The sequence below is a fragment of the Pristis pectinata genome, chromosome 28, assembly GCF_009764475.1.
Source record: "Pristis pectinata isolate sPriPec2 chromosome 28, sPriPec2.1.pri, whole genome shotgun sequence".
In the NCBI taxonomy this organism is placed as follows: Eukaryota; Metazoa; Chordata; class Chondrichthyes; order Rhinopristiformes; family Pristidae; genus Pristis; species Pristis pectinata.
In genome coordinates this window covers 7,041,681-7,067,167 of record NC_067432.1, presented here as the reverse complement: position 1 = coordinate 7,067,167, position 25,487 = coordinate 7,041,681, and the positions used below count along the sequence as shown (strand labels likewise).

Here is a 25,487-nt window from a genome sequence, read left to right as displayed (position 1 = left end):
TTTAATAACAAGAGACCAGAGCAGTGATCTGAATAGCATTCATAATACTGCATTGCTTAAATAAGTGAAATGCATTTGTCAGTTTGAAGTATTTATACCCTATCCTACCATGGGGAATTACTGAAATAGAAAATCAGTATGAAGGATAGAAACCTAATGCAGGCAAATGCGATTAGTGTAGAGGGGCAAAATGGTTGGCATGGATGTGCTGGGCCGAAGGGCCCGTTTCTTACTGTATGAGTCTATGACTCCATGATGCAGTGGAGGTGGAGACTGGCTGGGAGGTTTAGATATCAGGAGCGATTTCTAAGAACAGATCTTTAATCTCCAAGTTAACAGTAGTATGTAATAGAGGATTAACAAACAGAACTATGAAATCCCTTTTTAGAAAATGTTTTATTGTACAATTCCAATAAGCAAAGATACTCAGCACAGCAAAGATTGATCCAATCAATATTTTTATATAAACGTAGTATATAGTCACTTTATTTGAAAAATTATGAATTCTTGCCGTGTACAAAATAGCAATGCTGTACTACTGTGTGCACATTGTGCTTAACAAATGCAAATTGGTACAGCTCTACACTGTCCTCACCCTGTCAACAGGCAACAGTGTTTAGTAAACAAGTTATTGCATATCCAACATATGGTTCAAATCCACATGTAAAAATACAAGTTAAAATGATCAAAAATACAGTGTGAATGAAAATAGCAGCTTTCCGTGAAAGTCCTGCGCATTGTCCAGACAGGGTACATCGGCACAAAGTTACTACTGCACTCATGTGACATCTATTTGCATATACCCACCTGCAACTTACATTCTAATGCATCCAATGACCAGAAAAAATGTGTAATATCACAAGTTAAAAGAAAACCTGCTCAAGTGTGTAAGGATTTTTTTTTAAATGCTTTGGTATTCACAACACAAAATCTGAAGAGAAGATGATTTTGAGCTATAATACAGAATCCCACAATGCAAAGAAAATAAACAGAGAGCAATACACTTTTGATATAAAACCATGAAACCACTAGGAAATGCTTTGCAAAAAGGAACCAAACCATGATAATTTTTGAAGGGTGGGAAGAAGAGGGAGAGAGAAAAAAAACATAATATTGCATATAAAAACCTTTCAGCAACAGAAAAGGCTGGATAACAAATACATTGGAAATACTTCCCATTAATACTTTATCTCCATCAAATTGCCAAAATGAACACTTCTCATATAGATATATACCATGCATCAAGATCAACTAGGTATCAGCGTCTGAGAAAAAAACCGCACACTATTGGACAATGTGCTATCAAAACCATAATCTGCAAATAAATACTCTTCTGTATGTTTTCCTTTCTAAATAATTAGATCCAAGAAGTGAATATTGCAGACAGGCCTTACCAGCATCAGTTCTAGTATTTTTGGCCACTCCATACTTAGCACTAAGGTTAGACAAGCAGGCACAGGCACAACAAACAAAGGGGGAGGGGAGGGGAGAGGAGAGGAGGGGAGGGGCGGGAAAATAGTTTAATTTTCTCATAACTCCATTATTAACCAAGCAGAATCTTGAATGTTGATTCACAAACTTGGATCAACTATAGTTATTTGGTTAATTACTTAGGAACAGTACTAATCAAATTTTATAATGTCTCCTCCTTTGTAGTTAACAAAAAATAGGATTAACAAAATTTTAGGCAAGCTGAAAGATGTAAATCACCTCAATGATGAATCAAGTGGCCTTGTCAACATTGTGGCAATTATTCTATATGTCAATGCTCATAATATCAAACATCAATTTGGTCCCACATATGCAAAGTAGATATTTAAAAATTAGATTTAAAAAGTCACCAAGCAACATATTTACAATCAATGTGGTAAATATCTTAGATGACCCCTCTCCTCACTCCCCAGTAACTATTTTGAATCAATTTGAGAAAGATGACAAACACCAAAAAAAGTCCTTCATTTTGGATTGAGGATACACTCTGGCAAATAAAGTAGTTCTGAAAATATTGTTCAAATGATTTCAGCATTCAAATCCATTTCTGGGCTGGTGATTTTATTGTTGAATGCACACTTTAAAAATACAGTAACAATATAGCTTAAACCACTCCTTCCATTCCCAAATTGTTTGATAGTCAATCAGTTCAGGATTTGAAATAAAAATCAAAATAGAACAATTATGCAAATCAGAAATACAACCATAATAAATTAGACATACAAAAAAGGTCAGTCAGCATCTATGAAAATAGTCAATTGCCACTTTAGGCCCATAATCATTCATCAAAACAAATGAAAGGGACACATTTAGTGTCAATAACCAAACTCCTTATGCCGCTTACTCTGGTGCGTTTTTTGTTTTTAAACCAAGGGAATAATCAAATGACAAAGTGAACTAGATTCTATTCCTTAAATCAACACACCAATAAACAAGATTCCTGTAATATTTACAACGGACATTGAGGGGTGGGAGGGAAGCAATGCTCGAATTATGAGGACAAATTGCAATCAAACAAAAATTTTTTAAAAAGCCAAATAAGCAAAATTAGACAGTTATTACTACGATGTACCCTCATCCTAGGATGCTATGCATCACGCAAAATCGGCCACAAATAGAAACAGGCTTATTCACGAATGAAAGGGGTGGGATAAAAATAGTGGCAAGGCAAAAGGGTGAAAATGGCACCACGTGGAACAGTCCAATTCCATTGGAAACCAAACCCATCCCTTGCACTGTATGACGGAATCCACTATACATATATTACTATATTTGGTGCAGTTACAGTTTTAATCAATTTTTTATTCTGTTGTGCTTTGCCATGTGCATCAAAAGCTAAATGAGCAATAAGCTTCAAATGAATTTTTAAAACATACAATGGAAAAATATTCTGTGCTAGTTACAGGTGAACACAATGAATGAATTTTATAAAGTTCGTGCTAGTTCCTAATTTTTAAAAGAATAGCCTCATCCCCAAACAGAAAACAAAACAACAGCATGCCCACAAAACCACCTTAGGGGTTAATCACAATTTTCAACATTTCTTTATGCAGAGAAATCAGCAAATTAGTTGGGATTTTGGAGACTGGAAGAATGATAAGGGTACAGGGTTGCTGAGTGCAGATGTTGAGACTGCTGCCATACTAGGAATACCAAATAGATGCTGACATTCTTTTTTTTAAAAAAAAGTAAAATTATTTATTCTACTATTGAAAAGGTACATGATTTAATATAATCAAGTGGCAGCAAAAAACAAAATCTAGGGAGAAAAAATAATAAAAATAACAGCAGGCAGAAATGAAAGGGCACAGCTGAAAAATCAGCAAGTGCCATTCACATGATTGTATTGTTAGAAAAGGCTTGAAGGTGGTAGCGAGATGAATCAGCATGTGGAATTGAAAATTCGATTAATGACAGTGTCCCCCAAGAGAAAAGGCAAATACAACCAAAACGATGCTTAGTCAGAGATATTGCTTCACAAACCATTTGATTTTTTTTTAAATAGAATTACAGAGTGTTACACTCTTAAAAGTGTGCCATTAAGAGGGTGGCAGGGATACAAAATGTACTGTTTGTATGCTTAGAAAAATGTTTAAATTAAGGAACCTCCTCATATATTATAATGATTGATTCACAAGATTATAATTTGGCTTTCAGCTCTAGTTGTGCTTAGCCCTCCCTCCTTTTAAATAGGACTTCCATCTTTTAACAAATTCCTTAAAGATAGGTGCATCATCGACTGTGCTCAGCAATTGTAGCTGGTTGATGTGGGTGGTGTGATAGTCCCAGCGCGCCAAGTTTGGAGCTGTACCAAGCATGAAATGGCGGAGATCATAGATTGTACCTGAGCCAGTGTCAAACAATGGAAGCATGGCTTTCAAAGATTCCATGCCTTGATCATAGAGTTTCTTAGCTTCTTGTCCTAGTTTCTCACCTGCAGTTTCTTTCAGATCATATAGACCTAATAGAGAGTATATGAAGCCATTCAGAACAAAAGAGCTGGGAACAGTTGGGTATTCTTCATACCAGTCATACTTATTCATAAACACAGCTTTTACCCCATGATCCTCTGACTTGAGAGTAAAGGGCATGACTGCCCGTAAGGCTGAATTGAGGTACACCTGTTCCTTTGTAAGCAGATAGGCCCTTACAAGTGTAGACATGGCTTGACCTTGTGCCATGGCCGAATACCAGCCAGGCTCCAAAGACTTAAAACCCTCACCTAGTTTGCGTGTTACCATAATTGGCCAGCCACCTTTCTCATCCTGATTTCTTACCAGCCAGTCACTGGCAGCAAAGAAGGCAGGCATGTGTGCCGTAGTTGCTATTGTGATGTTGTCAATAAAGCCTTTTCCCTTGGCAACCAGTTTTATGACTTTCTTGGGCATTATTTTAGTCTGTTTTACAGCCTTGGTATTGGACAAGCCAACCCCTTTCTTCAGGTCAGTTACCAGATCTCTAGTAATGGTACTCCAGCTAGTCCGTGGACCTATGCCGTAGTAAATGTCTTTGTCTTTGAAGGCTATGAGTTGTGTATTTGTGACATAGTGAATTGTAAACAGCTGGTTCTTTTCAGTTGTCTCCAGCACCACCGAAACACTCCCATTTGTTAAGAATTTAATCTTAAATGAAATAATGAAATCTTTTGTATTTCCAAGCATCAGAGAAACTCCTTCTGAAGATTCTGAAAAGAAAAAAAAAAGTTTCAAGCTGAAACATTGGTATAATACTTCAGTTTTACAAATTAGCAGGCAAAATTAGATTTAGAAACCATATTAATACCACCAGCTCTACTCAATCAATCCTGAATACACAGAACTACCAAAGCAGATGCAATAACTATGCTACATTTTATATCATCACTTTAAGTAGATGAAGTATAGCACATTACAGAAGTTGGAATGTGTGGCAGGCTTAATTTTAATCCACAAGCTCTGTTTATAAGACTTTCACTAGTTAGCTGTACAATTCTGTGGAAGCCTTACATTTAAAATTATTTTTTAGTTTTAAATATCTAGACATTTCATTGTGAAAGATTGAAACTTCATATACTGGTCCATCAAAACTTTATAATTTCAAAGTGACTCCCTATATTATCAACATTAATCCAGCTTTTAGGATATATCCCTGTGGAAATAACACTCAATATTATTTTGCAACAGATTCTAACTCAACCTTTGCTGCACAAGTAATTGCAAATTTGTAGCATGGAAGTTGGAATTTTTTTTTAAATTGTAAATGTTTTTCGATTCAGAGAGCTTTCAGATTTTGCCATCGAGGGGATTGTCTTGATTTTTTTAAAAAAAATGTCAATGTTCAAAGACTTAGAATATTGTAATTAATGGATTTACATCTGTGGATTTGCCTGAGGCCCCCAGGGTCTGGAAATTGCCATTAATATTGGAATAATCTAGAATACATTTTAGAGATTTTATAACATGACCTCTATCTCCGCAATGTCAAACCTTGGGACCTTTACAATCTTTCTGCAAAATTCTGAAGCTTTAGTACTGACAATTACTTCAATGTTTTTCCTAAATAGAAGACACATTCATTCTAACAAATATTGTTCAGCAAGGTCAAATACCTGGGGCAGAGAACTGGTTTACATTGCTGGATCTTGTTTTGTCAAAGACTGTAGAAACGCTACAACCTTTTGGCACCATCCAGTCATTTTGCTTTGTGCTTTTATCCTTTTTCTCTGTGACTTCATAGACTTCGGCATGTGGAGGCTTCTCAGTGAGGTTTTTACTGTAGTGACTTAGCCCATATTGTGCTATCTGAATAGGATAGAAATAACCTTGTGGACCCCACTGAGTGGACAAAGGAACACCTATAGGAGAGGAAAGAATGATAAAGCTTAATATTTAGAATTAACCAAGAATTTCAAACAATTGGTTTTTGAAATAGATGCAATTTGTTTTTTTTAAATAAAAAAAGTTTATTAAATTAAAAGTCAACATTAAATTAAGAGTCTAATAAAATGCAAAATAATTATTCCCCAATATGGTGTCAATTAGATGTTCAGCAAGTTAAACATGGTGGTTTTGTGACCCAATTTAGGCTTTTTTTAAAAAAAGTACTCTTAAATAGCAATGCCACTTGATCATCGACAATGAGCAGGCATCTCCTGGTAACTCGCTCTCTATTTTTACTTGTCGTTCCCAGAGCTGAAAACTGCTAGACCTCCAATTTAATCCTATCAGCACAGCAAAAAGTGAGAGCTTATTGCAGAGAATGCACATGTTTCAACCCGGGATGCTATGTTATGTTATAATACTGTTTTTATCCTAAGTTTTGTTTTAATAAAACTCCCCACCCCCCAGTGATGTTTTAAATGAAGTATGGAGTTTCAGATGCATATGGCATACTGTGTCATTGCTCTGTAACTTAAGGTATCATTTTGTATTGTAATGAAGAATTTAATCTATACTTGACTAATATGATCAAAGAATGTTAATACCACTACTTAAATTAAAAGTATGTCAATGTGCAATTTCCTTCAAAATTAAGAGCACAAATGGAACTTGATAAACCTTCCTTGGCTGCTGTACATTACGTTACTTTAAATTGAACTTTCAGATTACATAACAGGAGGCACTGGAGAGTTTAGTATAACATATGAAATAAAGACTGGACTTGTGTGGGTGTTTTCACAACCACAAGGTATCCCAAAACATTTCAAAGCCAAAGACTGTTGTAATGTCAATACAAAACATTTTGACTTCAATTGAGAGCCTTAAAATAACTGAGAACTGCCCAAACTCTTAATTATCTTCTCAAAATTGTTCCCATAAGAAACAATTGATCATATTGGTTGTACATTTTCTCCATATTCAATCCCAAAATCTGGAAGGCCAAAATTCCTAACTGTGTTGCCAAATATTCTTGACACAAGTGGAAGTTACAAAAGATTTCCACATCACTGATGTTTACTAAAATCTTATTGATAATTATGTCATCAATAATGTTGTTCTACAGAATTAAAAACACCTAGATTTGGACAAAGTGGCTGTTACATGTACACTGTTATTTAGTTGGTCACCTGATAATCCTGTGATAGCTCAACTAGCTGAAGCAAAGAGAAAAACTATTTTGTCCATTTATATATAAAAAACAAAGCACTGAACAGACCAGCACAGAGTACAATGTGAAGAAATTGAGTTTGGAATTGCTGATTCGGATCATTATACAACTTAGTTAGGATTAAGACTGAACTTTCACACTACATTTATGACCATACAGCAAACATCAAGGCAACTCAGTGGAAGATCCTAAACCCACAACATCAACAGGCCTGACATCAGAAGTCACAAAAGCAAAGCTCCTCTGCAATTCCACTTGTTAGCACCCTAGGCTCATTTTCATCGATTGCTTGTGTTCTTATTTTTAAAATGTTTATTTATGCTCACAGCTCAATTGTACAGTGTTTGTATTCAATGCCTAACTCACTTTCTACAGCTATCATGGTAAACACTGGAAAAGCATTCTACACACAAGTAATTTTGTTGAATTGTAGCAAATGTACTTCCTGATTACATAGAACAGTACAGGCCCTTTGGCCCATGGTGCTTTGCTGACCTATATAAACCTATTCCATAATCAATCTAACCCTTCCCTTCTACACAGTCCATAACCCTCCATTTTTCTTACATCCATGTGCCTATCTAAGAGTCTCTTAAACGTCCCTATTGTATCAGCCTCTACCACCACCCCCGGCAGTGCGTTCCAGGCACCCACCACTTTCTGTGTAAAAAATTCTACCTCTGACATCTCCCCTAAACTTTCCTCCACTCACCTTAAACAGATGTCCTCTGGTATGCCACTGCTGCGCTGGGAAAAAGCTGCTGGCTGTCCACTCTATCTATACCTCTCAATCTTATACACTTATCAAGTTTCCTCTCATCCTCCGTCACTCCAAAGAGAAAAGCCCTAGCTTGCTCAACCTTTCCTCAAGACAGGTTCTCTAATCCAGTCAGCATCCTGGTAATCTCCTCCCTAAAGCTTCCACTCTTCCTATAATGAGGTGACCAGAACTGAACACAGTACTCTTAAGTTTTATAGAGCTGCAACAATCCTCTACTAATGAAGGCCAGCACACGATACACCTTCTTAACCACCCTATCAACTTGTGCAGAAACTTTGAGGGATCTAGACTTGGACACTCAGATCCTTGTTCCTCCACACTGCAAAGAATCGTGCCATTAACCTTGTACTCAACCTTCAAGTTCGAACTTCCAAAGTGCATCACTTCACACTTTTCCAGATTGAACTCCATCTGCCATTTCTCCACCCAACTCTGCATCCTGTCTATGTCCAGTTGTAACCTATGACAACCTTCTACACTATTCACAACACTTCCAACCTTCATGTCATTTGCAAACTTACTAACCCACCCGTCCACTTCCTCACCCAAATCATTTATAAAAATCACAAAGAGCAGATCCCTGTGGAGCACCATTAGTCACCGACCTCCAGGCAGAATATTCTCCATCTACTACCACCTCTGCCTTCTGCAGGCAAGCCAATTCCAAATCCCTGCAGCCAAATCTCCATGGATCCCATGCCTCATGACTTTATGGATGAGCCTACCATGGGGAACCTTGTCGAACACCTTACTAAAATCCATATACACCACATACACCATTCTACCTTCATCAGTTTGTTTTGTTACTACCTCAAAAAACTCAATTAGGCTCATGAAGCATGTCCTGCGCCTCACAAAGTCATATTGACTATCCCTAATAAGACTATGCTTCTCCAAATGCTCGTAAATCCTGTCCCTAAGAATCCTCTCCAATAGTTTTTCTTTGATTTTTTTTATTTACAGCGTGGTAACAGGCCCTTCCGGCCCAACGAGTCCACACCACCCATTTTTTTTTAAACCCAAATTAACCTACCTGTATGTCTTTGTAATGTGGGAGGAAACCAGAGCACCCGGAGGAAACCCACGCAGACACAGGAGAACGTACAAACTCCTTACAGACAGCGAAGGGAATCGAACCCTGATCGCAGGCGCTGTAATAGCATCGCGCTAACCGCTACGCTACCATGCCGCCCCCACTACCCACCACTGATGCAAGATTCACTGGTCTATAATTCCCAGAATTATCGCTATTACCTTTCTTGAACAACATTTGCCATCCTCCAGTCCTCTGGTACCACTTCTGTGGCCAGGGAGGACGCAAAGATCATTGTCAATGCCCAGCAATCTCTTCCCTCACTTCCTGTAGTAACCTGGGGTATATCCCATCCTGCCCCAGGGACTTATCTATCCTAATGTTTTTCAGAAGCTCCAACACTGCCTCTTTCTTAACCTCGACACGCTCCAGCACATTAGACTGTTCTCCACTGACCTCACATTCAAAGTCCCTTTCCCTGGTGAGCACGTAAGCAAAGTATTCATTAAGCACCTCCCCTACCTCTTCCACCTCAAGGCACATTTCCCCCTTTATCCCTGAGCGGTCCTACCCTCACTCTAGTTATCTTCCTATTCTTCACGTACGTGTAGAACATCTTGGGGTTTTCCTTAATCCTATTCGCCAAGGCCTTCTCATGTTCCCTTCTAGCTCTCCTATGTCCCTTAAGCTTCTTCCTGGCTACCTTATAACTCTGAAGAGCCCCATCTGATTTTTGCTTCCTAAACCTTAAGTATGCTTCCTTCTTCCTCTTGACTAAACGTTCCACCTCTCTTGTCGACCATGGTTCCTTCACCCTACCATCCTTTCCCTTCCCATGCAAGTGGCCCCTAAACAACCTCCACATTTTTTCTGTGCATTTCCCCAAGAACATCTGTTCCCAATTTACATCCCCAAGTTTCTGCCTAATACCATTGTAATTAGTCCCCACCCCGCCACAATTAAAAACTTTCCCATGTCGTCTGCTCCCATCTTTGTCCATAGTTATGCTCAAGGTCAAGGAGTTGTGGCCAATCTCTCATTATCTCAAATGTCTTAGTTTATTATACTTGATTGACCTTAATTATGATGTTTAATACATTTCAGCATGAGAGTGAAAGCACATTAATATTTTTAAATGATTAACCCAGAACTTGAAAGCAATGCAAGAGATTTACAGTGACTGCAGAACCATGAGGAAAAGGTAGCAAAACGGTCAGGGGTAACGTGGAAAGCAGGAGTGACTAAATGACAAAAGGGATGATGCAAGGCAAAGTGAGATGGCGATGAAGACATCAAGAAACAAAAGATGGATGAAGTGCAAGTGTCCACAGCAGCACCATTACCAACATGTGGACTGACTAACTGAAGAGGTGGCAAAATAATTACACAGCCAGAGTTGCTGAGAAGACCACAAAGTTAACAGCAAACACAGTACCAAATTGAAAATTGCTGTTTGAACTAGAAGGAGAGTTTGAAGCCCTGAGCACCGGGAATGATGGTAGAAGGGCAAGTGTTGTATTTTGCACAGTGTGCATGAATAATGTGGGAAGTTGAGCAATTTATAACCATAGTTTCTTATGACATAGGAGGAGGATATTTTGGCCCATGGGGACAATACTAGTACAAAGCAATCCCATTTCCCACTAATCTTCAATGTAACCTATTTTTCCCACATTCCCACCAAATCCCCCAGATTCTAGGTCTTGCTTACATAGTATGGGCAATTTATAGTGGCTAATTAACCTACCAATGCACACTTCTTGGGATGTGCACAGAAACCACAGTCCCTAGGAGAAACCCCAGAGTCACAGAAACTGAAAACTCAACTGACAGTACTGAAGGTCAAGACTGAATCTGGGTCATTAGAATTGCCAGAAGCAAATCTATTAACTATGCCTGTGCAGATCGAAGAGGGAATTACAATTGTGAAAGGGGAGGGAGACGACTCATGTTGACATCACACACAAGATAAGGGAAATGATTTACTAAATGTTGATACTGGTGGAAGATGAGAACTCCTTGCTGGAATGAGCAAGGGGCTGTAAAGAGTGCACTTGGTGATTATTACCTTTTGGAGATGATCTTTAATAAATAATATTTCATGATCACTGAATAACTAAGGCCTGCTATAAGCTAAATGAATCAAGTCTGGAAGAAAGATGGCTTTGGCTGCAGGACCAAATGTAAAAGCAAAAATGCCACCAATAGGGAATAGAAAAAAAAATACTGTATTGAGGCTATGGCTGTTGCAGGGATAACGTGCCTTTTGATTCCTTATCGGAAGACCACAGTCAGTGCGGATCGGTAATAACATCTCCTCCTTGCTGACGATCAACACAGGTGGACGTCAAGGATGTATGCTTAGCCCACTACTGTATTCTCTCTACACTCGTGACTGTGCGGCTAGGCACAGCTCAAATGCCAGCTACAAGTTCGCCAATGACACAGTGATGAGGCAGTGTACAGGAGTGAGACAGATCGGCTGGTTGAGTGGTGTTGCAACAACAACCTCGCACTCAACATCAGCAAGACCAAGGAATTGCTTGTGGACTTCAGGAAAGGGAAGTCAGGAGAACACACACCAGTCCTCACTGAGGGGTCAGCGGTGGAAAGGGTGAGCAGCTTCGAGTTCCTGGGCATCAACATCTCAGATGACCCAACACATTGATGCAGTCATGAAGAAGGCATGCCAGTGGCTCTACTTCATTAGGAGTTTGAGAAGATTTGGTATGTCACCAAAGACTCTCGCAAATTTTTACAGATGTACGGTGGAGAGCATTCTGACTGGTTGCATCACCGCCTGGTATGGAGGCTCCAATGTGCAGGATCGAAGGAGGCTGCAGAGGATTGCAGACCCAGCCAGCTCCATCATGGGAACAGCCCTCCCTGCCATCAAAGACATCTTCAAGAAGCAGTGCCTTAAGGTGGTGGCATCCATCATTAAGGACCCTCACCACCTCTTCGTGTTACTACCATCAGGGAGGAGGTACAGGAGCCTGAAGACCCCATACTCAACATTTTAGGAACAGCCTCTATTTATTTTTGTAACATAAAAATTATTATGTCTTGCAAAACAACAAATTTCATGACATATGTCAGTAATAATATAAACCTGATTCTGATTATTATTTTTCAAGGCACACAATACCATGCAGATGGGAAGAGATTGTAGATTGCCTTCAAAACTGTAAGTTGAATATAATGCAACTGCACTGATGATTTACTATCCTTCTATCCTGGTGATCTCAAGAGCTTTATATTCCACAATATTATCAATCAAAGTCACTTTTAGGCTATTTTTAATGTGAATGTTGATGAACTTATAGTTGTGTTTTGTTACTAATGATATACCATTGTTTTATGTCTTACTGGGTCAATTAGATAAAGTTCATAGGTATTTATGCACATTGAAAACATAAGGATTTCATCTTCAAGTGCACATCAATAAATTTTAAAAAAGGCACAACTACTAATATAGGTTAACAATACATTTTATGGAATATTAAAAGTTGCTCTAATAATCAGGATACTTTTACAAGCAAATTTCATGAAAGCATCAGGATTGAAATCAATAGACTGGAATTCTGCACAGAGAGAGGTAGGTTAAGATGGACAAGGTGACAGAAAGACCATGACACAGGATTTGCACCAACCAAATTTACAGCTGCATTCTAAACACATCATTTGGCTGGTGACCCAAACTATGTGCACCCATCATGGAGGCTTTTCTATTAAAATTGTTTCAAGTCTGTTCACAATTCAAAAGCACATATTCTAGCAAAATCCTGCAAATTCTGATAAATAATATTTCAAAACAATAATTGTGATGTGCATAGCTTCGTAGTTGTTTTTAATAATTGGGCACTGAGTAATCTATTGCTTTGAGAATACAGCAGCAATGGGTCTAGAATAACAAAGGACAAGATTTTTTTTAAAAACAGGAATAACTTTCCCCAATCTTGACACTTCTTTTTCTGATCACCATTTAGAAAAGGCAATTAACATGGTGAGACAGATTAAGTAAAATAAGTGCAAGATCCTTGTCTGAAAGTACCAATTACTTCTTGACAAATGCAATAATTTTTAATTAGTAGAGGAAATCTATAAAATGTGTTCTGTATCAGCCACTGCATCACAGCAAAAGGCAAATTACAAGTGAGTACAAAACATTTCCATAGTAACTACTTGCACAAAATGTGTATGGTGTTGGATGCTCACTTGCAGGCTTCAGTTTAATAGTAAGAATGTATTGAAAGAAGCACATATTTTTCTAACACAAAAAGAAATCAAAATTGAGAAAGCTAATTTGAGGTTATTTGATGGTGGAAACAGGTTAAATTTAGATTAATTTTATCATACAGTGAAGCCATTTTAGATTTTTTTGTTCAAGATTCTAAATCAAATTCAATCAAGCTACATGCAACAAGCCAAATATGGACAATTCAGTTAAAATAGGAAAAAAAATAATTGAGCTTGATGTCTTAAAATCTCTATCAGAGACAACCTAAAATGTTTAATGGACCTTTTAGAAGAATCAAAAGTGCCATAACCCCAATTATAAAATAGTAAAATGTCAACAAAACCCAGAAAGACTGATGAATTCTGGATATAGGTTATATCTGAGATTTCACAATAATACAAGTTGACTTGGACAGAATTCTTGCTGGAGTCACATCAATGTCCATTTGATTGTATTGTTTCTTTACCAGAAAGATCTTTCATTAGATGGGAAGTACTCTCTTGGCCCACAAATTAGTATCACCAAATCACCGCAGCGTACAAGGCAGCTACTCAGCCTGTTGAGCTAGTGCTAGCTTTTTTTAAATAAGGAAGTGTAGCGATGGGCTATGTACTGAGCTAGAAATAACGACATGCAGTCGGTAGGTTGCACTTGAGACTGGTTTATTGCAAACCTCGCCGCGCTGGCTTTTAAACAGTTAAGTTCCCGTCCTCTCCGGGCAGCAATGATGTCAGAGGTGTACCACCAGAACCTTTTCCCATGCGCGGGCTTTCTCCCCTCGCTGGTGGAGAAGGCGGCCCAGCGCCATTTTGTGGCTGGCCTCCCTGCCGACGCGCACGCCGTTTTTGGAGCTGGTTCACCTGCGTGGAAGGTGGGTTGCCACAGAAGTCAATTATAGTCCCAATCCCTGGCTCATTTGCCATAACTCTGCATTTTCCCCCTTTCATGTACCTATACAATTCATTTTTCAAAGCAGTGACTGAATGTTCTTCCACTGAATATTCAGGCAGTTGTATTCCATATTTTAACATCTTACAGCACAAAACAATAATGTCTTTGTGTCTCCTTTGCCAATCTTAAACCTGTACCTTTTTTTTTAGAAAAATGATTTCATCACTTAACCCCTTTCTTTGGGTATTTTAGTCAAATGCTCAGAGATTATATTTTGCTTAACACACTGAAGGTGCTACATACATCAAAGTTGTTATTACTAAGAGTTTAGTATTAGAGTTAACAGTGGTTGAATTTTTAGTTTCACAAATCTCAGTGGAAGATTAGCACATATCTTTTGTCAACCACAAGAATGTATCAAATGCAATAAAACTTAACTATAGCAGACCTGTCTTCCTTACCAAGGTTCTAATGCATTCTCCTGCAATAAAGTAACATAATTAAGTTAATATGATGTGGTGTACTATGAGATTTTTACCATTAAGATTGTTATCTACATTTGGGCTAATGGGTAGTGAATAAATATACCCTTCAGTTGTTTCCAGCTTTAATTCAAGAAATTTTTTTATTCAAAAAGCATCCAAGCCACAGCTTAGTTAGCCTGAACAGATGGAGGACTTTTTTCTAGTCAAGATTCTACTTAGAGTAGCCAGCTTGCCAAACCAATGATGTTGAAAGCCAAGCTCCATATTAAAAAGACAAACATGAGCCACTTAGTTCCAGAGCAGTGAGACAGCAAGGTGAATATCAGTTTTTCGGGTACTGCTGACTTGAAGAAGCAAGTTCAGCTCACAAGGGCCAAAATGAAAAGAAACGTTTTCTTGGTAAAAAGGAATGATACGAAATGGATAACTAAATCAGATGATGCAATAAAGGTGCTGTCCATTTTGCAGAGTTGCAAAGTCCACTTACAGACATAAGCAGAAGAGTCCAAGAAGAAGAACTTGTTAAGACTTGAAATTTCAGATTTCTTGGCAACAACTCAAATATCCAGGGTCAAGCGACAATGAAAGAGTAAGATATACTACATCTGGATCACAAGATCACAAGATAAGGGAGCAGAAGCAGGCCATTCGGCCCATCGAGTCTGCTCCAAGGAAAAGGGAAAAAGAAATGGGGTGGGAAAAAAGAGAGAGAGAAAAAAAAACTATTCTAATCCCATTTGCCAGCCTTATCCCCATATCCCTTGATACCCTGACTATTTAGATATCTGTCTATCTCCTCCTTGAATACCCCCACTGATCTGGCCTCCACTGCTGTGCGTGGCAAGGAGTTCCACAATTTCACCACCCTCTGGGTAAAGAAACTTCTCCTCATCTCTGTCTTGAAACTGTACCCTCTAATTCTAAGATTGTGCCCTCTGGTCCTGGACACGCCCACCAAGGGAAACAGCCTAGCCACATCTACTCTATCCTTACCTGTCAACATTTTGAAATGTCGCTACGAGGTCCCCTCTCTCCTCTCTGTACTCCAGCGAGTAAGTCCAAGAGCCGACAAACGCTCATCATACTTAAGCCCTTTCATTCCTGGAATCATTCTCGTAAATCTCCTCTGAACCCTCTCCAACGTCAGCACATCCTTCCTAAATGCGGGGCCCAAAACTGCGCACAGTATTCCAAATGAGGCCTCACTAGCGCCGGGTAGAGCCTCATCAACACGTCCTTACTTTTATACACTATAACCTCTCGAGATGAATGCAACATAGCATTCGCTTTCTTAACCACCGATCCAACCTGTGGTTAACTTTTAAGGTATCTTGTACGAGTACCCCCAAGTCCCTTTGTACTACCCGCACTATCAATCTTCTCTCCTTCTAGATAATAATCTACCCGCTTATTTCTACTTCCAAAGTGTACACAACTGCACATTTCTCAACATTGAATCTCATCTGCCATTTCCTTGCCCATTCTCCTAAACTGTCTAGGTCCCTCTGCATTCCTTTCTATTTCCTCTATGCTCCCTACTCCTCCACTTATCTTGGTGTCATCCGCAAACTTAGCCACACAACCATTTATTCCATCATCCAAATCATTGTATGTACAAGGTTAAAAAGGAGAGGCCCCAACACCGACCCTTGCGGCACACCACTAGTAACCGGTAACCAACCAGAACGAGATCCTTTTATTTCCACCCTTTGCTTCCTGCCAAACCAGCCAATTCTCCACCCATTTTGCTACCCTGCCCATAATTCCATGACCTCTCATCTTATTAATCAGTCTCTTGTGAGGCACCTTATACGAAGGCCTTTTGAAAGTCTAAATACACAACAATCTACCGCCTCTCACTTATCCACCTACCTGTGATTTCTTCAAAAAACTCCAATAGGTTGGTCAGACAGGGACCTGCCCCTTCACAAAACCATGTTGACTAGGTCCTATCTTGCCTTGCGCCTCTAGGTATTCGGTAATCTCCTCCTTGAGGATAGACTCCAATAATGTTTCCCACCACTGACGTCAGACTAATAGGTCTGTAATTGCCTTTGTGCTGCCTCCCACCTTTCTTATACAACGGAACTAACATTCGCTACCCTCCAGTCCTCCGGAACCATGCCAGAAATCTTATCGATTCCTGAAAAATAATCGCCAACGCCTCCGCTATCTCCACAGCCACCTCCTTCAGAACCCGGGGATGCACCTCATCCGTCCGGGAGACTTATCAGCCTTAAGCCCCTTAGTTTTCCAAGCACCTTCTCCCTATTAATCTCAACTGAACTCAGCTCCAATTCGTGAGACTCCTGACTAATGGGCACATTGCTTATCTTGCTGGTGGTGGGTTCCCCATATTCTTATTGCTCTTGCAAGGCACCCATTTGGGAGGTAAGTGAGAAGTAAGATGACAAAAACACGTATACAGATTGAGTTAAGGTAGGGTCAAAATGCAAAACAATGGTGGCACTTAGTAAGTAGTTGTGATGAAATAGGCTAATTTTTTTTTATTTGATCAGTTCAGAATCAAATGAACCAAAATACCATGGTACAACGATTGGAGAGGAATAAGAGATGATGGAATCCAGTTTTCTTTACGTTCCACTTCAAATGGAAAGCGATGTGGGGCAACCATCTTGGTAGCAACCCAAACAAGACCAGATGCTATCAAAGGGCAGGGCAACTTTCTGTACAATTCAAATCTTATCAGAACATTCTGGCTAGAACATTAAAAATATGCATCTGGATAGTTTCTTCTGTGAAATCATAATTCCCAGCTTCAATATTATACATTGGTATTATGGACCTTGATCGCTGAGAACGGTAAGAAATAAAACCCCAATTATTTTAAGGAAAATGACACATAATTCACAACAATGTGGGCATCAGGAACTCATATTAATTCCCAAAACACCAAGGTGGTATCAAGGAGTGGAAAAAAAAACACTTGTTTATATCATTCTCTATAAAATCAGTGACCTTCATAAAGCTTTGGGCATAACGCTTGGGCATTACAAGGAATAACTGAGATATAAAAACCAGAGATGCTCCGATTCATCATGATCAAGTTGGTCTATATTAAAAAGTTTTGTGAATAACAATGCTGTCTTCAAAATGTGGCTGGAACCAAAATGTGTCATGCTCACTAAAAAAAAATTCACAAAGATCAATGCAAGCAGACTTTTTGTTTTAATTGTGTTTTGGAAAATGTTCCCAAAAAAGTACCAACCTGTCAAGATTTAACCTGATTACTTTAGGATTCAAGATGAGCTCCTCCACAAATTTAGAGTATTCAGACATTTTGCAACATCCAGAAATAGAAGTAGGGAGTTAGTTACACCAAATAACTATTTGGGTTTCTTATCCAATTGCTGAACTTTGCCTTTCAGCACAGAATTGTGTTGTAAAATGGTTCAACTTTCAAATTACAAGATTCCACTGCTATTTACCTACAAGACAGCTCAAGGTAAGTACTCAGAGCAGTGAAAAGAATAAATTAAACTTTTTTCGTGATCAATGCAGTCATTTATCTTCAAATGGGATAAGCACACAGCAGTATTTGAATGCACAACTGCACAAATGAAACTGTACGTCATTCAGTCTGGCAGTAAGGAGCACTTTCAAAAGCCTCCAAACATCAGGTACTTGCCTGGTTAACTCTGCAGCATTGGGGAAAGAAATATCATCTTAAGAGGGCAAGTTGAAAGTGCACCCTACCCTCTGAACAGTGTATGATATTTTACACAATACTACTACATTTTCATCTGTTGTTTTCTGGAGATAGAAGCATTATCTTGCACCAACCCAAATTTTTTTAAGAATGAAATTTTGAGGTACAGATCTTAGAGCACCAGTAAAAAAAATGCAGCACTTCCTTAAATAATCCAGTGCTAGCCTTTAGAGTTCCAAATTAAGTCCTACGAACATAACAACATAAAAGAATTGTGTCATTCAAATCAATTTGATATCTGGTTATATTGCAGGATGGTTTAAAATCAACAAGAGTTTTGCAAATAAAAGTAACCTCATCCAATAAAGAAAACAGGTGAATTTCAAAGTCAAGATACCATCATTTGTATTTTAAAAAAGGTTACAGGGCAGTGTAAATGCCAGGTTTTAACTACACTAGTCATGTGCAATCACTAAGGAAACATCAGCATTAGGACAAGTCTTATTTGTGCTGATTTGAAATCATGAACTGATGTTTAAGTCGTAGGGGACCACACTGGAGAAGCTTTGCTTAATATAACAATTTCTACTGCACTTCCTTCTACCCATTTTAACTCCCCTGAAAGAAAACATTCTGTTGAAGAAAAGTTTCTTTATAGAAATGAGTTTCTTTATAGAATAAACTGCCCATCAAAGGCCAGGCCCAAGCATTAACCTCCAATGTTGAGCAGTTTTTAACTGACTTAACTAACTGACAGAGCTATAAAGAACCCATTGCTGTATCTTTAGCAATTTCATTTGTGACACATTTTTATTCTATTTGGAGGAATGACAGGTTGTTAGTGAGTTCATGCAAACAAAGCTATTGAAGCCAAGAGAAAGGCACCTGGAATTATGAAGGCAGACCATTCTTCCTTCTACAGCAAATTTTAAAATGCTGCACTCAAAATTGTTCAGCTTGCATTAATGCAGAAATACAACAATTAAGTACAATAAATCAACTTGGAAGGAAAAGCTGTCATGATTTTAGAGAATATAACGCAGAGAAGCAAGATAGCCAAGCATGTTAAATTTATATAACAACTCAATCCTTAGAATATTTTAATCAGCATGACAATGCCAGTAGCAAACCCTCTCTCTTGCTCATTAAAGCCCTACCATATGAGCAATGAGAGCTTTCTTCTTTGACAAAATGTTTTTAAAGTTAGCTTTTTAGGCATAAACCTAGAAATATAAAAACACAATAATAGGATCAGTACCAAGTGTCTTGTGAATTGCTTGTGGAAGGATTGCCAGAATTGGCAATTATCAAAACCTATTGAACAAGATAAAAACTAATTTAGCTCAATACGCGCATCCGTACAGAATCAGTAGTTCAGATGAATAAGACTTTTCCAATGTAATGATTTTAGTAAACAACCATAGAGAAGCTGTAACAAAATAAAGTAGACGTTTCTTCCAGGCCACGATAAAATGACATATTGGAGTTACATAACAGATTGTTACATCACAACGAATGTATACCCAGGTCTGGAGTTGAACTCAAAAATTACAGCACAAGAAGAGGACATTATGATTGGTGCCAGCTCTTTAGTAGGAAAAACTGATCCTTTAATCCAATTTACCTGGAAGTTTTTCCTTTCTAATCTTCACACCCATGTTTCCCCTAGCCCTCCTTGTGAAAAAGCACGTTCATAACCTATTATTCAGTACATTGTTCTGGTGAACCTTTACTGTATTCTTCCTTATAACATTATTAATCTATGTTATTTATAAAGGTTTAAAAGCTGTTTTTTTTTAATGTTTATTTTGCAACACCATTGGTGACCGCTCTCTCCAAAATTCCATTATTAGACGTGTTGCATTCAGTACAAATGGCAATCACACATTTTGCTTTAGAAATGGAAGCCACTTTGGAAAAATGTTTGCCCAGTGCCAAAGACTATTTCTGTAATGAAACCATCATTATGGAGACAAGTGACTGCAGGTGCTGGAATCTGGAGAAACATGCAATCTGTTGAAGGAACTCAGCAGGTCGAGCAGCATCTGTTGGAAGGAAAGGAATTGTAAATCTTTCGGGTTGAGACTCTGCATCAGGACAGGCATTGTTGCTCAATCATTATTATGGACCAATGTTACTTTACACACACATCTGGCAGTATACCAAGCCAACTCATGCATTTTATTTCCCAAGTTCCTTCACAAATCCCTAGTTTTTTGGGAAACAACGGAACAAAAATATTGTCAAACATTGGATTAGACTACAAGCAGTGGAAGAAATGTACTAAAAGAAAAGCTTTACCAAGAAACAGATGGCATGGCAGATCAAGATTAATCTTTGAACACAACAGTTAAAATGAAGTACATCTTGGATTGACCAACTCCCCAGCTCCCAATAAAACTTCAATTGATGAATTTGAGCAAGATGGCCCAACAACATCAACAAAAGGAGGAAATCATATCCTCAGATTTTACACTTACAAATGAGTTCAAAACATTGCCATTACTTCATCAGCGTGCTTGAATGTTGAAACATTTAACACACATGCTTTCTGAACATAGAATAATTCTGCTTTTTCACTATGTTCTCTACCCAGTGATGACTCCATAGAGATTTTCTGACTTTATACAGACTCTAACATTAATCACTTGAATCACCAAGGCATAGAAGGCCAAAGACCAAGTGCTGGTAGATGGGGGTGAGCATGGACCTGGTGGGCTCAAGGCCTACTTCTGTGCTGTATGATTGTTAAAAATTAAATACTCCACAAGGATTAGCTTATAAAGGTTCTAAGCATTTTCTACATGGAGCCCAGGATGGTAATTTCTTTAAAACAGAATGTTCATATTTTCTAATAAAGGCAGATGTGTTTTCTCTGCAGTGCAACAAAGCGAGTAACAATTTTTAACCAAAGTGATTAGACATTAGGCAAATCTGAAATTGCAGACCGTATCATATTACCTCCTCAGAAGTGGTGCCTCAGGAACCCTCCAGAGAACATAGTGAAATACAGTTTAACTGCATCAAATATTTTTGAACTCAGGCCAACAAAATTACAAATTAAAAATGGCAACTTACTAGCTTCTCCACTACTTAACATTTATGTTTACATTCAGTATTGACTGGGTAAAGAAATCTCATTTCCATTTTAAAAGCAAGTACTTCACTGCAGTTGTCATCTGTTCATTATAATTCAGTGAGCATGCACAATTCATTTATTCTACCCACTATTCCACAACCTACCCATTGCATTTCATATTATTGAAAGTGGAAAAAAAATACACAGACAATGCTGCGTAATATTCTACCCAACTTAAATCAGCCTAGTAAGAAAGCAAGAGGATTTCTACGCTAGCAAAGCAATCAAAAGATCAAAATTTACAGAAGGACCCCCTAGTCTTTTCACCAACTCACTCTAATTACGTATTCAATATAAACTGTGACAACTTTCTCAAATCATACACACAAAATGCCTGCACATTTTACTGTACAAAGGTCAACAAATTAAATGATACACATCATAGTTTGTTTGAAACTAGTTCAATTTGAAAAACTGCAACTGCTCAATTGTGGGACACATTAGGTAGCTCACTCATTCTACTCCCCAAACTCTGCTTGGATTATATTAGGATCAAAACAATTTTTAATCAGGTGCCAAAATTCAATTGGTTCCAAGCACAGAAACCAGGAACAGATGTGATACATGACTGATAAGAACATAATGAATAGAAGACCTTTCGGTCCTTTGAGTCTGCTCTGCCATTTAAGATCATGGACTATTTTCCTGCTCTATCCTGATATTCTTCTAATATATGTAAATCTAGTGATCTGTTTTTAAAGCAATTGATGATTGAGCCTCTATAAATATCCAGGGTCGAGAATTCAAAAGATTCACCAGCCTCTGAGTGGGGACATTTCCTATTTCCATCCTAAATGGCCTTCCCCTTACCTTGAGGCTACAGTACACAATTCTAAACTCAACTGATGGAAATATCCTGCCAGCATCTACCCAGTCATGCACTTTTAGAATTCAGTACATTTTAAGGAGGTCACCTATCAGACTTCTCAACTCTGAAGAGCAGAGGTCTAGCCACTCAATCCCTCCTCATGGCAGGTTCGTCATCACATGAACTAGTCTGGTGACTCTTTGCTGCACTCCCCTATGGCAAGTAAGGAGAGCAAAATGTTACACAATACTCCAGGATTCTCACCCAAGGCCCTGAATGACCACAGCAAGACATGGTTACTCTTGGACTCAAATTCTCTTCCAGTAAACACCATCTGTCTTCCACACCTGCAATGATAGCTTTCAGTGACTTATGTGCAAGGATATTCAGGTCCCTAGAACATCACCGTTTTCCAGTTTCTTGCTATTTAAAAAATCTTCAGCAATTTTTTTTCCCCTAATGATGAATAACGTCACTTCTTTAGATAACCTAAATCCCTTTGAAGGGGCTTTGCATCATCATCATTATGTACTTCCCCGTTTAGTTTCATGTCATCGGCAAACATGGATTTTTTTTTACATTTGATCCCCTCAGCCAACATCATTGACATAGACGATGATTAGACATCCACTAGTCACCACCTGCCAACCTTTGTTTTCTATCTGCTAACCAACTCTCAGCCCACTGTTATTTTACCTCCAATTCCATTTACACTAACCTTCTGAAGGAGAACTTATCAAAAGATCTCTGAAAATCCTAACATATGACACTGGTTCCCCCTCATTCACTTGAAAAGATGCATTTTAGTTAGAAGGAGTTCTGGCTTGACAGATCATGGATTAGAATTGGAATCTGTTTTGGTGGAGCTAAGAAGCAGCAGTTGACAGAAAAAGTTGATGCAAGTTGTTTACAGGCCTCTAAATAGTACTAGTGATGTCAAACATGGTATAAATAAAGAAATTAGAAGTGTAAATATAATGTGATACAAAGTAATCATGGGGAACTTTAGCTTGGGCAAATGGACTGTACTAACATTGTAGAGGGTGAATTCTTAAATGTATTAAGATTGGTGTCTAGATCAGTATGTTGAGTGAACAGGGTACTTTAGATCCAGTAACGTGTCATGAGAAAGGTTAACTTGTAAGAACATCCATAGCCGCGCAAGAAGGAAGATACTAGCGAGGGCAAATGTAGCTCTCTACAGATAGATGGGGTAAGGGGAAATAGCAGCAGAATTAAACAATGTCAAGCAAAAAACAAACTGCTGGAGGAGCTCAGCAGGTCAAGCAGCATTTGTGGGGGAAAGGAACTGTCAATGCTCAATGTGATGCAAAACAATGTCTGTCCTCAGGGGAGAAGTTGTACAAAACCTCCCAAAAATACTGGAGGACCAGAAAGGTTTAGTGCAATAAGGATATTAAAGTATTAGTAAAGAAATACTGCTAGAGAAATTAATAAGCATGAAAACAAATAACTCCCAAGGACCTGATGATCAATATCCCAGAGTTTTGAAAAGGTGGTGACTAGGGGGAAGATGGATGCTCTGATCATCATACAAATTTTATGGATTTTGGAATGGTTCTTGTAGATTGATGGGTAGCAAATATGACCCTGCTATTTAAGAAAAAAAAAGAGAAAATAGAGAACTATTAACCCATCCGTCTGATATCCATAGCAAGGGAAAATGCTGTAATTTATTATAAAGGATGTGATACAACTTTATGATAACAAGGACTTTAGAAAATGGAGGGAAAATAAGAGCAGGAATGGTGGAGGCAATGAGCCAGATGATTTGATTCACCGACAACCATGCAAAAAAAAACTCCACAAAATTCAGATAGTATGAAAAATTCATTTCCTTCCTGTCAGAGGAGCCCTTCATCATAATATTTGAATTGCTCGAGTGTAAACGTCTCGTTGGAGGATTTCATGTTCAAAGAACTTTATCTAATACAACAGGAAATGTTTGTTAGCTTTCAAATCAAATTCTAAATTTTACCAAAATGTCAAATGTCAGGAGATGTTGCACTCCATTCTTAGAAATAATACGTGGGCATTGTTGCAAAGGTTGCAGAAATTGGCTACTATGATTTGTTACCTAAAAATACCTGACTGCATGTAAAAAGTAACAAGATGTAGAACACTAGGATATCCTGAGGTTATGAAATGAAATGTAGAAACACAAACTCTTTGACAGGAGCCATCAAATGCTCAAAACATTTCAACCATCCGTAATCAAATAAAAAAATCAATCTTCTAATCTCAAGTGATCATGCACAGTTTAAAAAAAACATTTATTCACATATGACCAGATCATACTCCTGTCATTATATTCTGGTGTCACATCAAAATGTATATATTGAAACTCTGAAGCTGAATTGACAATTAGAACATGTTGCAATTTTAAAAAGTTACTTATAGAAGAACTATAAAAGTATGCCAGAATGAAGTTTATCATATCACTTGGGGTACCACACATACAAAAACCCACCTACACCATTTCAGATTAAAAACAGGATCAGCTTCCACATTTAAATGTTAAAAAAATGAAGGCACTTCAGTATGCCAACATATGCCACTCAAAATTACAGTAATTTACAGACTACACTCAAAAAACATTGTACATTAATCTGTTGGATTATTTTCTTGGTGACTCACAGCACAGAAAATAGCACATTTTCTTATTTATGGCGAGTAGTCTAGTTAAGACATAAAAATCCCTCTATTTGTAAGCACTCTGACAGGACCATAGCTGCTGTCAAAAATGGTTTGAATTCTTATTGGGATGGAGAAAAATTAGCACAGATAATTTTCTACAGCAAGACCTACCTTCAATGCCACTGATGCACTTCACACGGTCCTCGGACTTCCACATTGTAGCCTTCAAATGACATGAATACCCATCTGGCCGGTAAGTACCCTCCGTGGAGTGTATACTTTGAATAACTGTGGGAAAACTCAAACCGATCATAACCGTCATACTGGGCAATCTTTCCATAAACTTCAAAATACTTCTCAATCCAGCTGAAGGGCAGATAAACTTCATTGCCTTCCTTCCTGCCTTTATTGTGTAGTCATCATTTATTAAGCAATCCATCTCTTCATAGTTAATACCAACAGTTTATTGGCATTGTTGTTTAGAATATTGGCAACAGGAGGAGCCCTCTGCTGTTCCTGATGGGATGCATCCACAGATGGGCTGCTTGCTGGAGGCTTCCCCCCCCTTAAAAGGCCTAGCCAGATAGTTGTCGTCATCAGAGTCAATTTCCCTCTTTTCCAAAGCTCCTTTTCCAACCAGGTTCTCCAGGTGGCCGAGATGTCTTGGAAATTGGATTGCTTTATCACTCGAGCATTTGTTCCACG

The 25,487-nt window shown here is 38.3% G+C and overlaps 1 protein-coding gene across 1 annotated transcript; it reads right to left on the bottom strand.

Moving 5' to 3' along the window:
- Nucleotides 1–377: 377 nt before the first annotated feature.
- Nucleotides 378–25,480, bottom strand: LOC127583987 (D-glucuronyl C5-epimerase-like). Its single transcript, XM_052040465.1, is given in 6 exon segments — nucleotides 378–4,675; nucleotides 5,579–5,824; nucleotides 24,954–24,984; nucleotides 24,986–25,191; nucleotides 25,194–25,247; nucleotides 25,250–25,480. Coding segments are annotated over 6 exon segments (1,692 nt in total). The 5' UTR covers nucleotides 25,380–25,480; the 3' UTR covers nucleotides 378–3,650.
- Nucleotides 25,481–25,487: the final 7 nt, after the last annotated feature.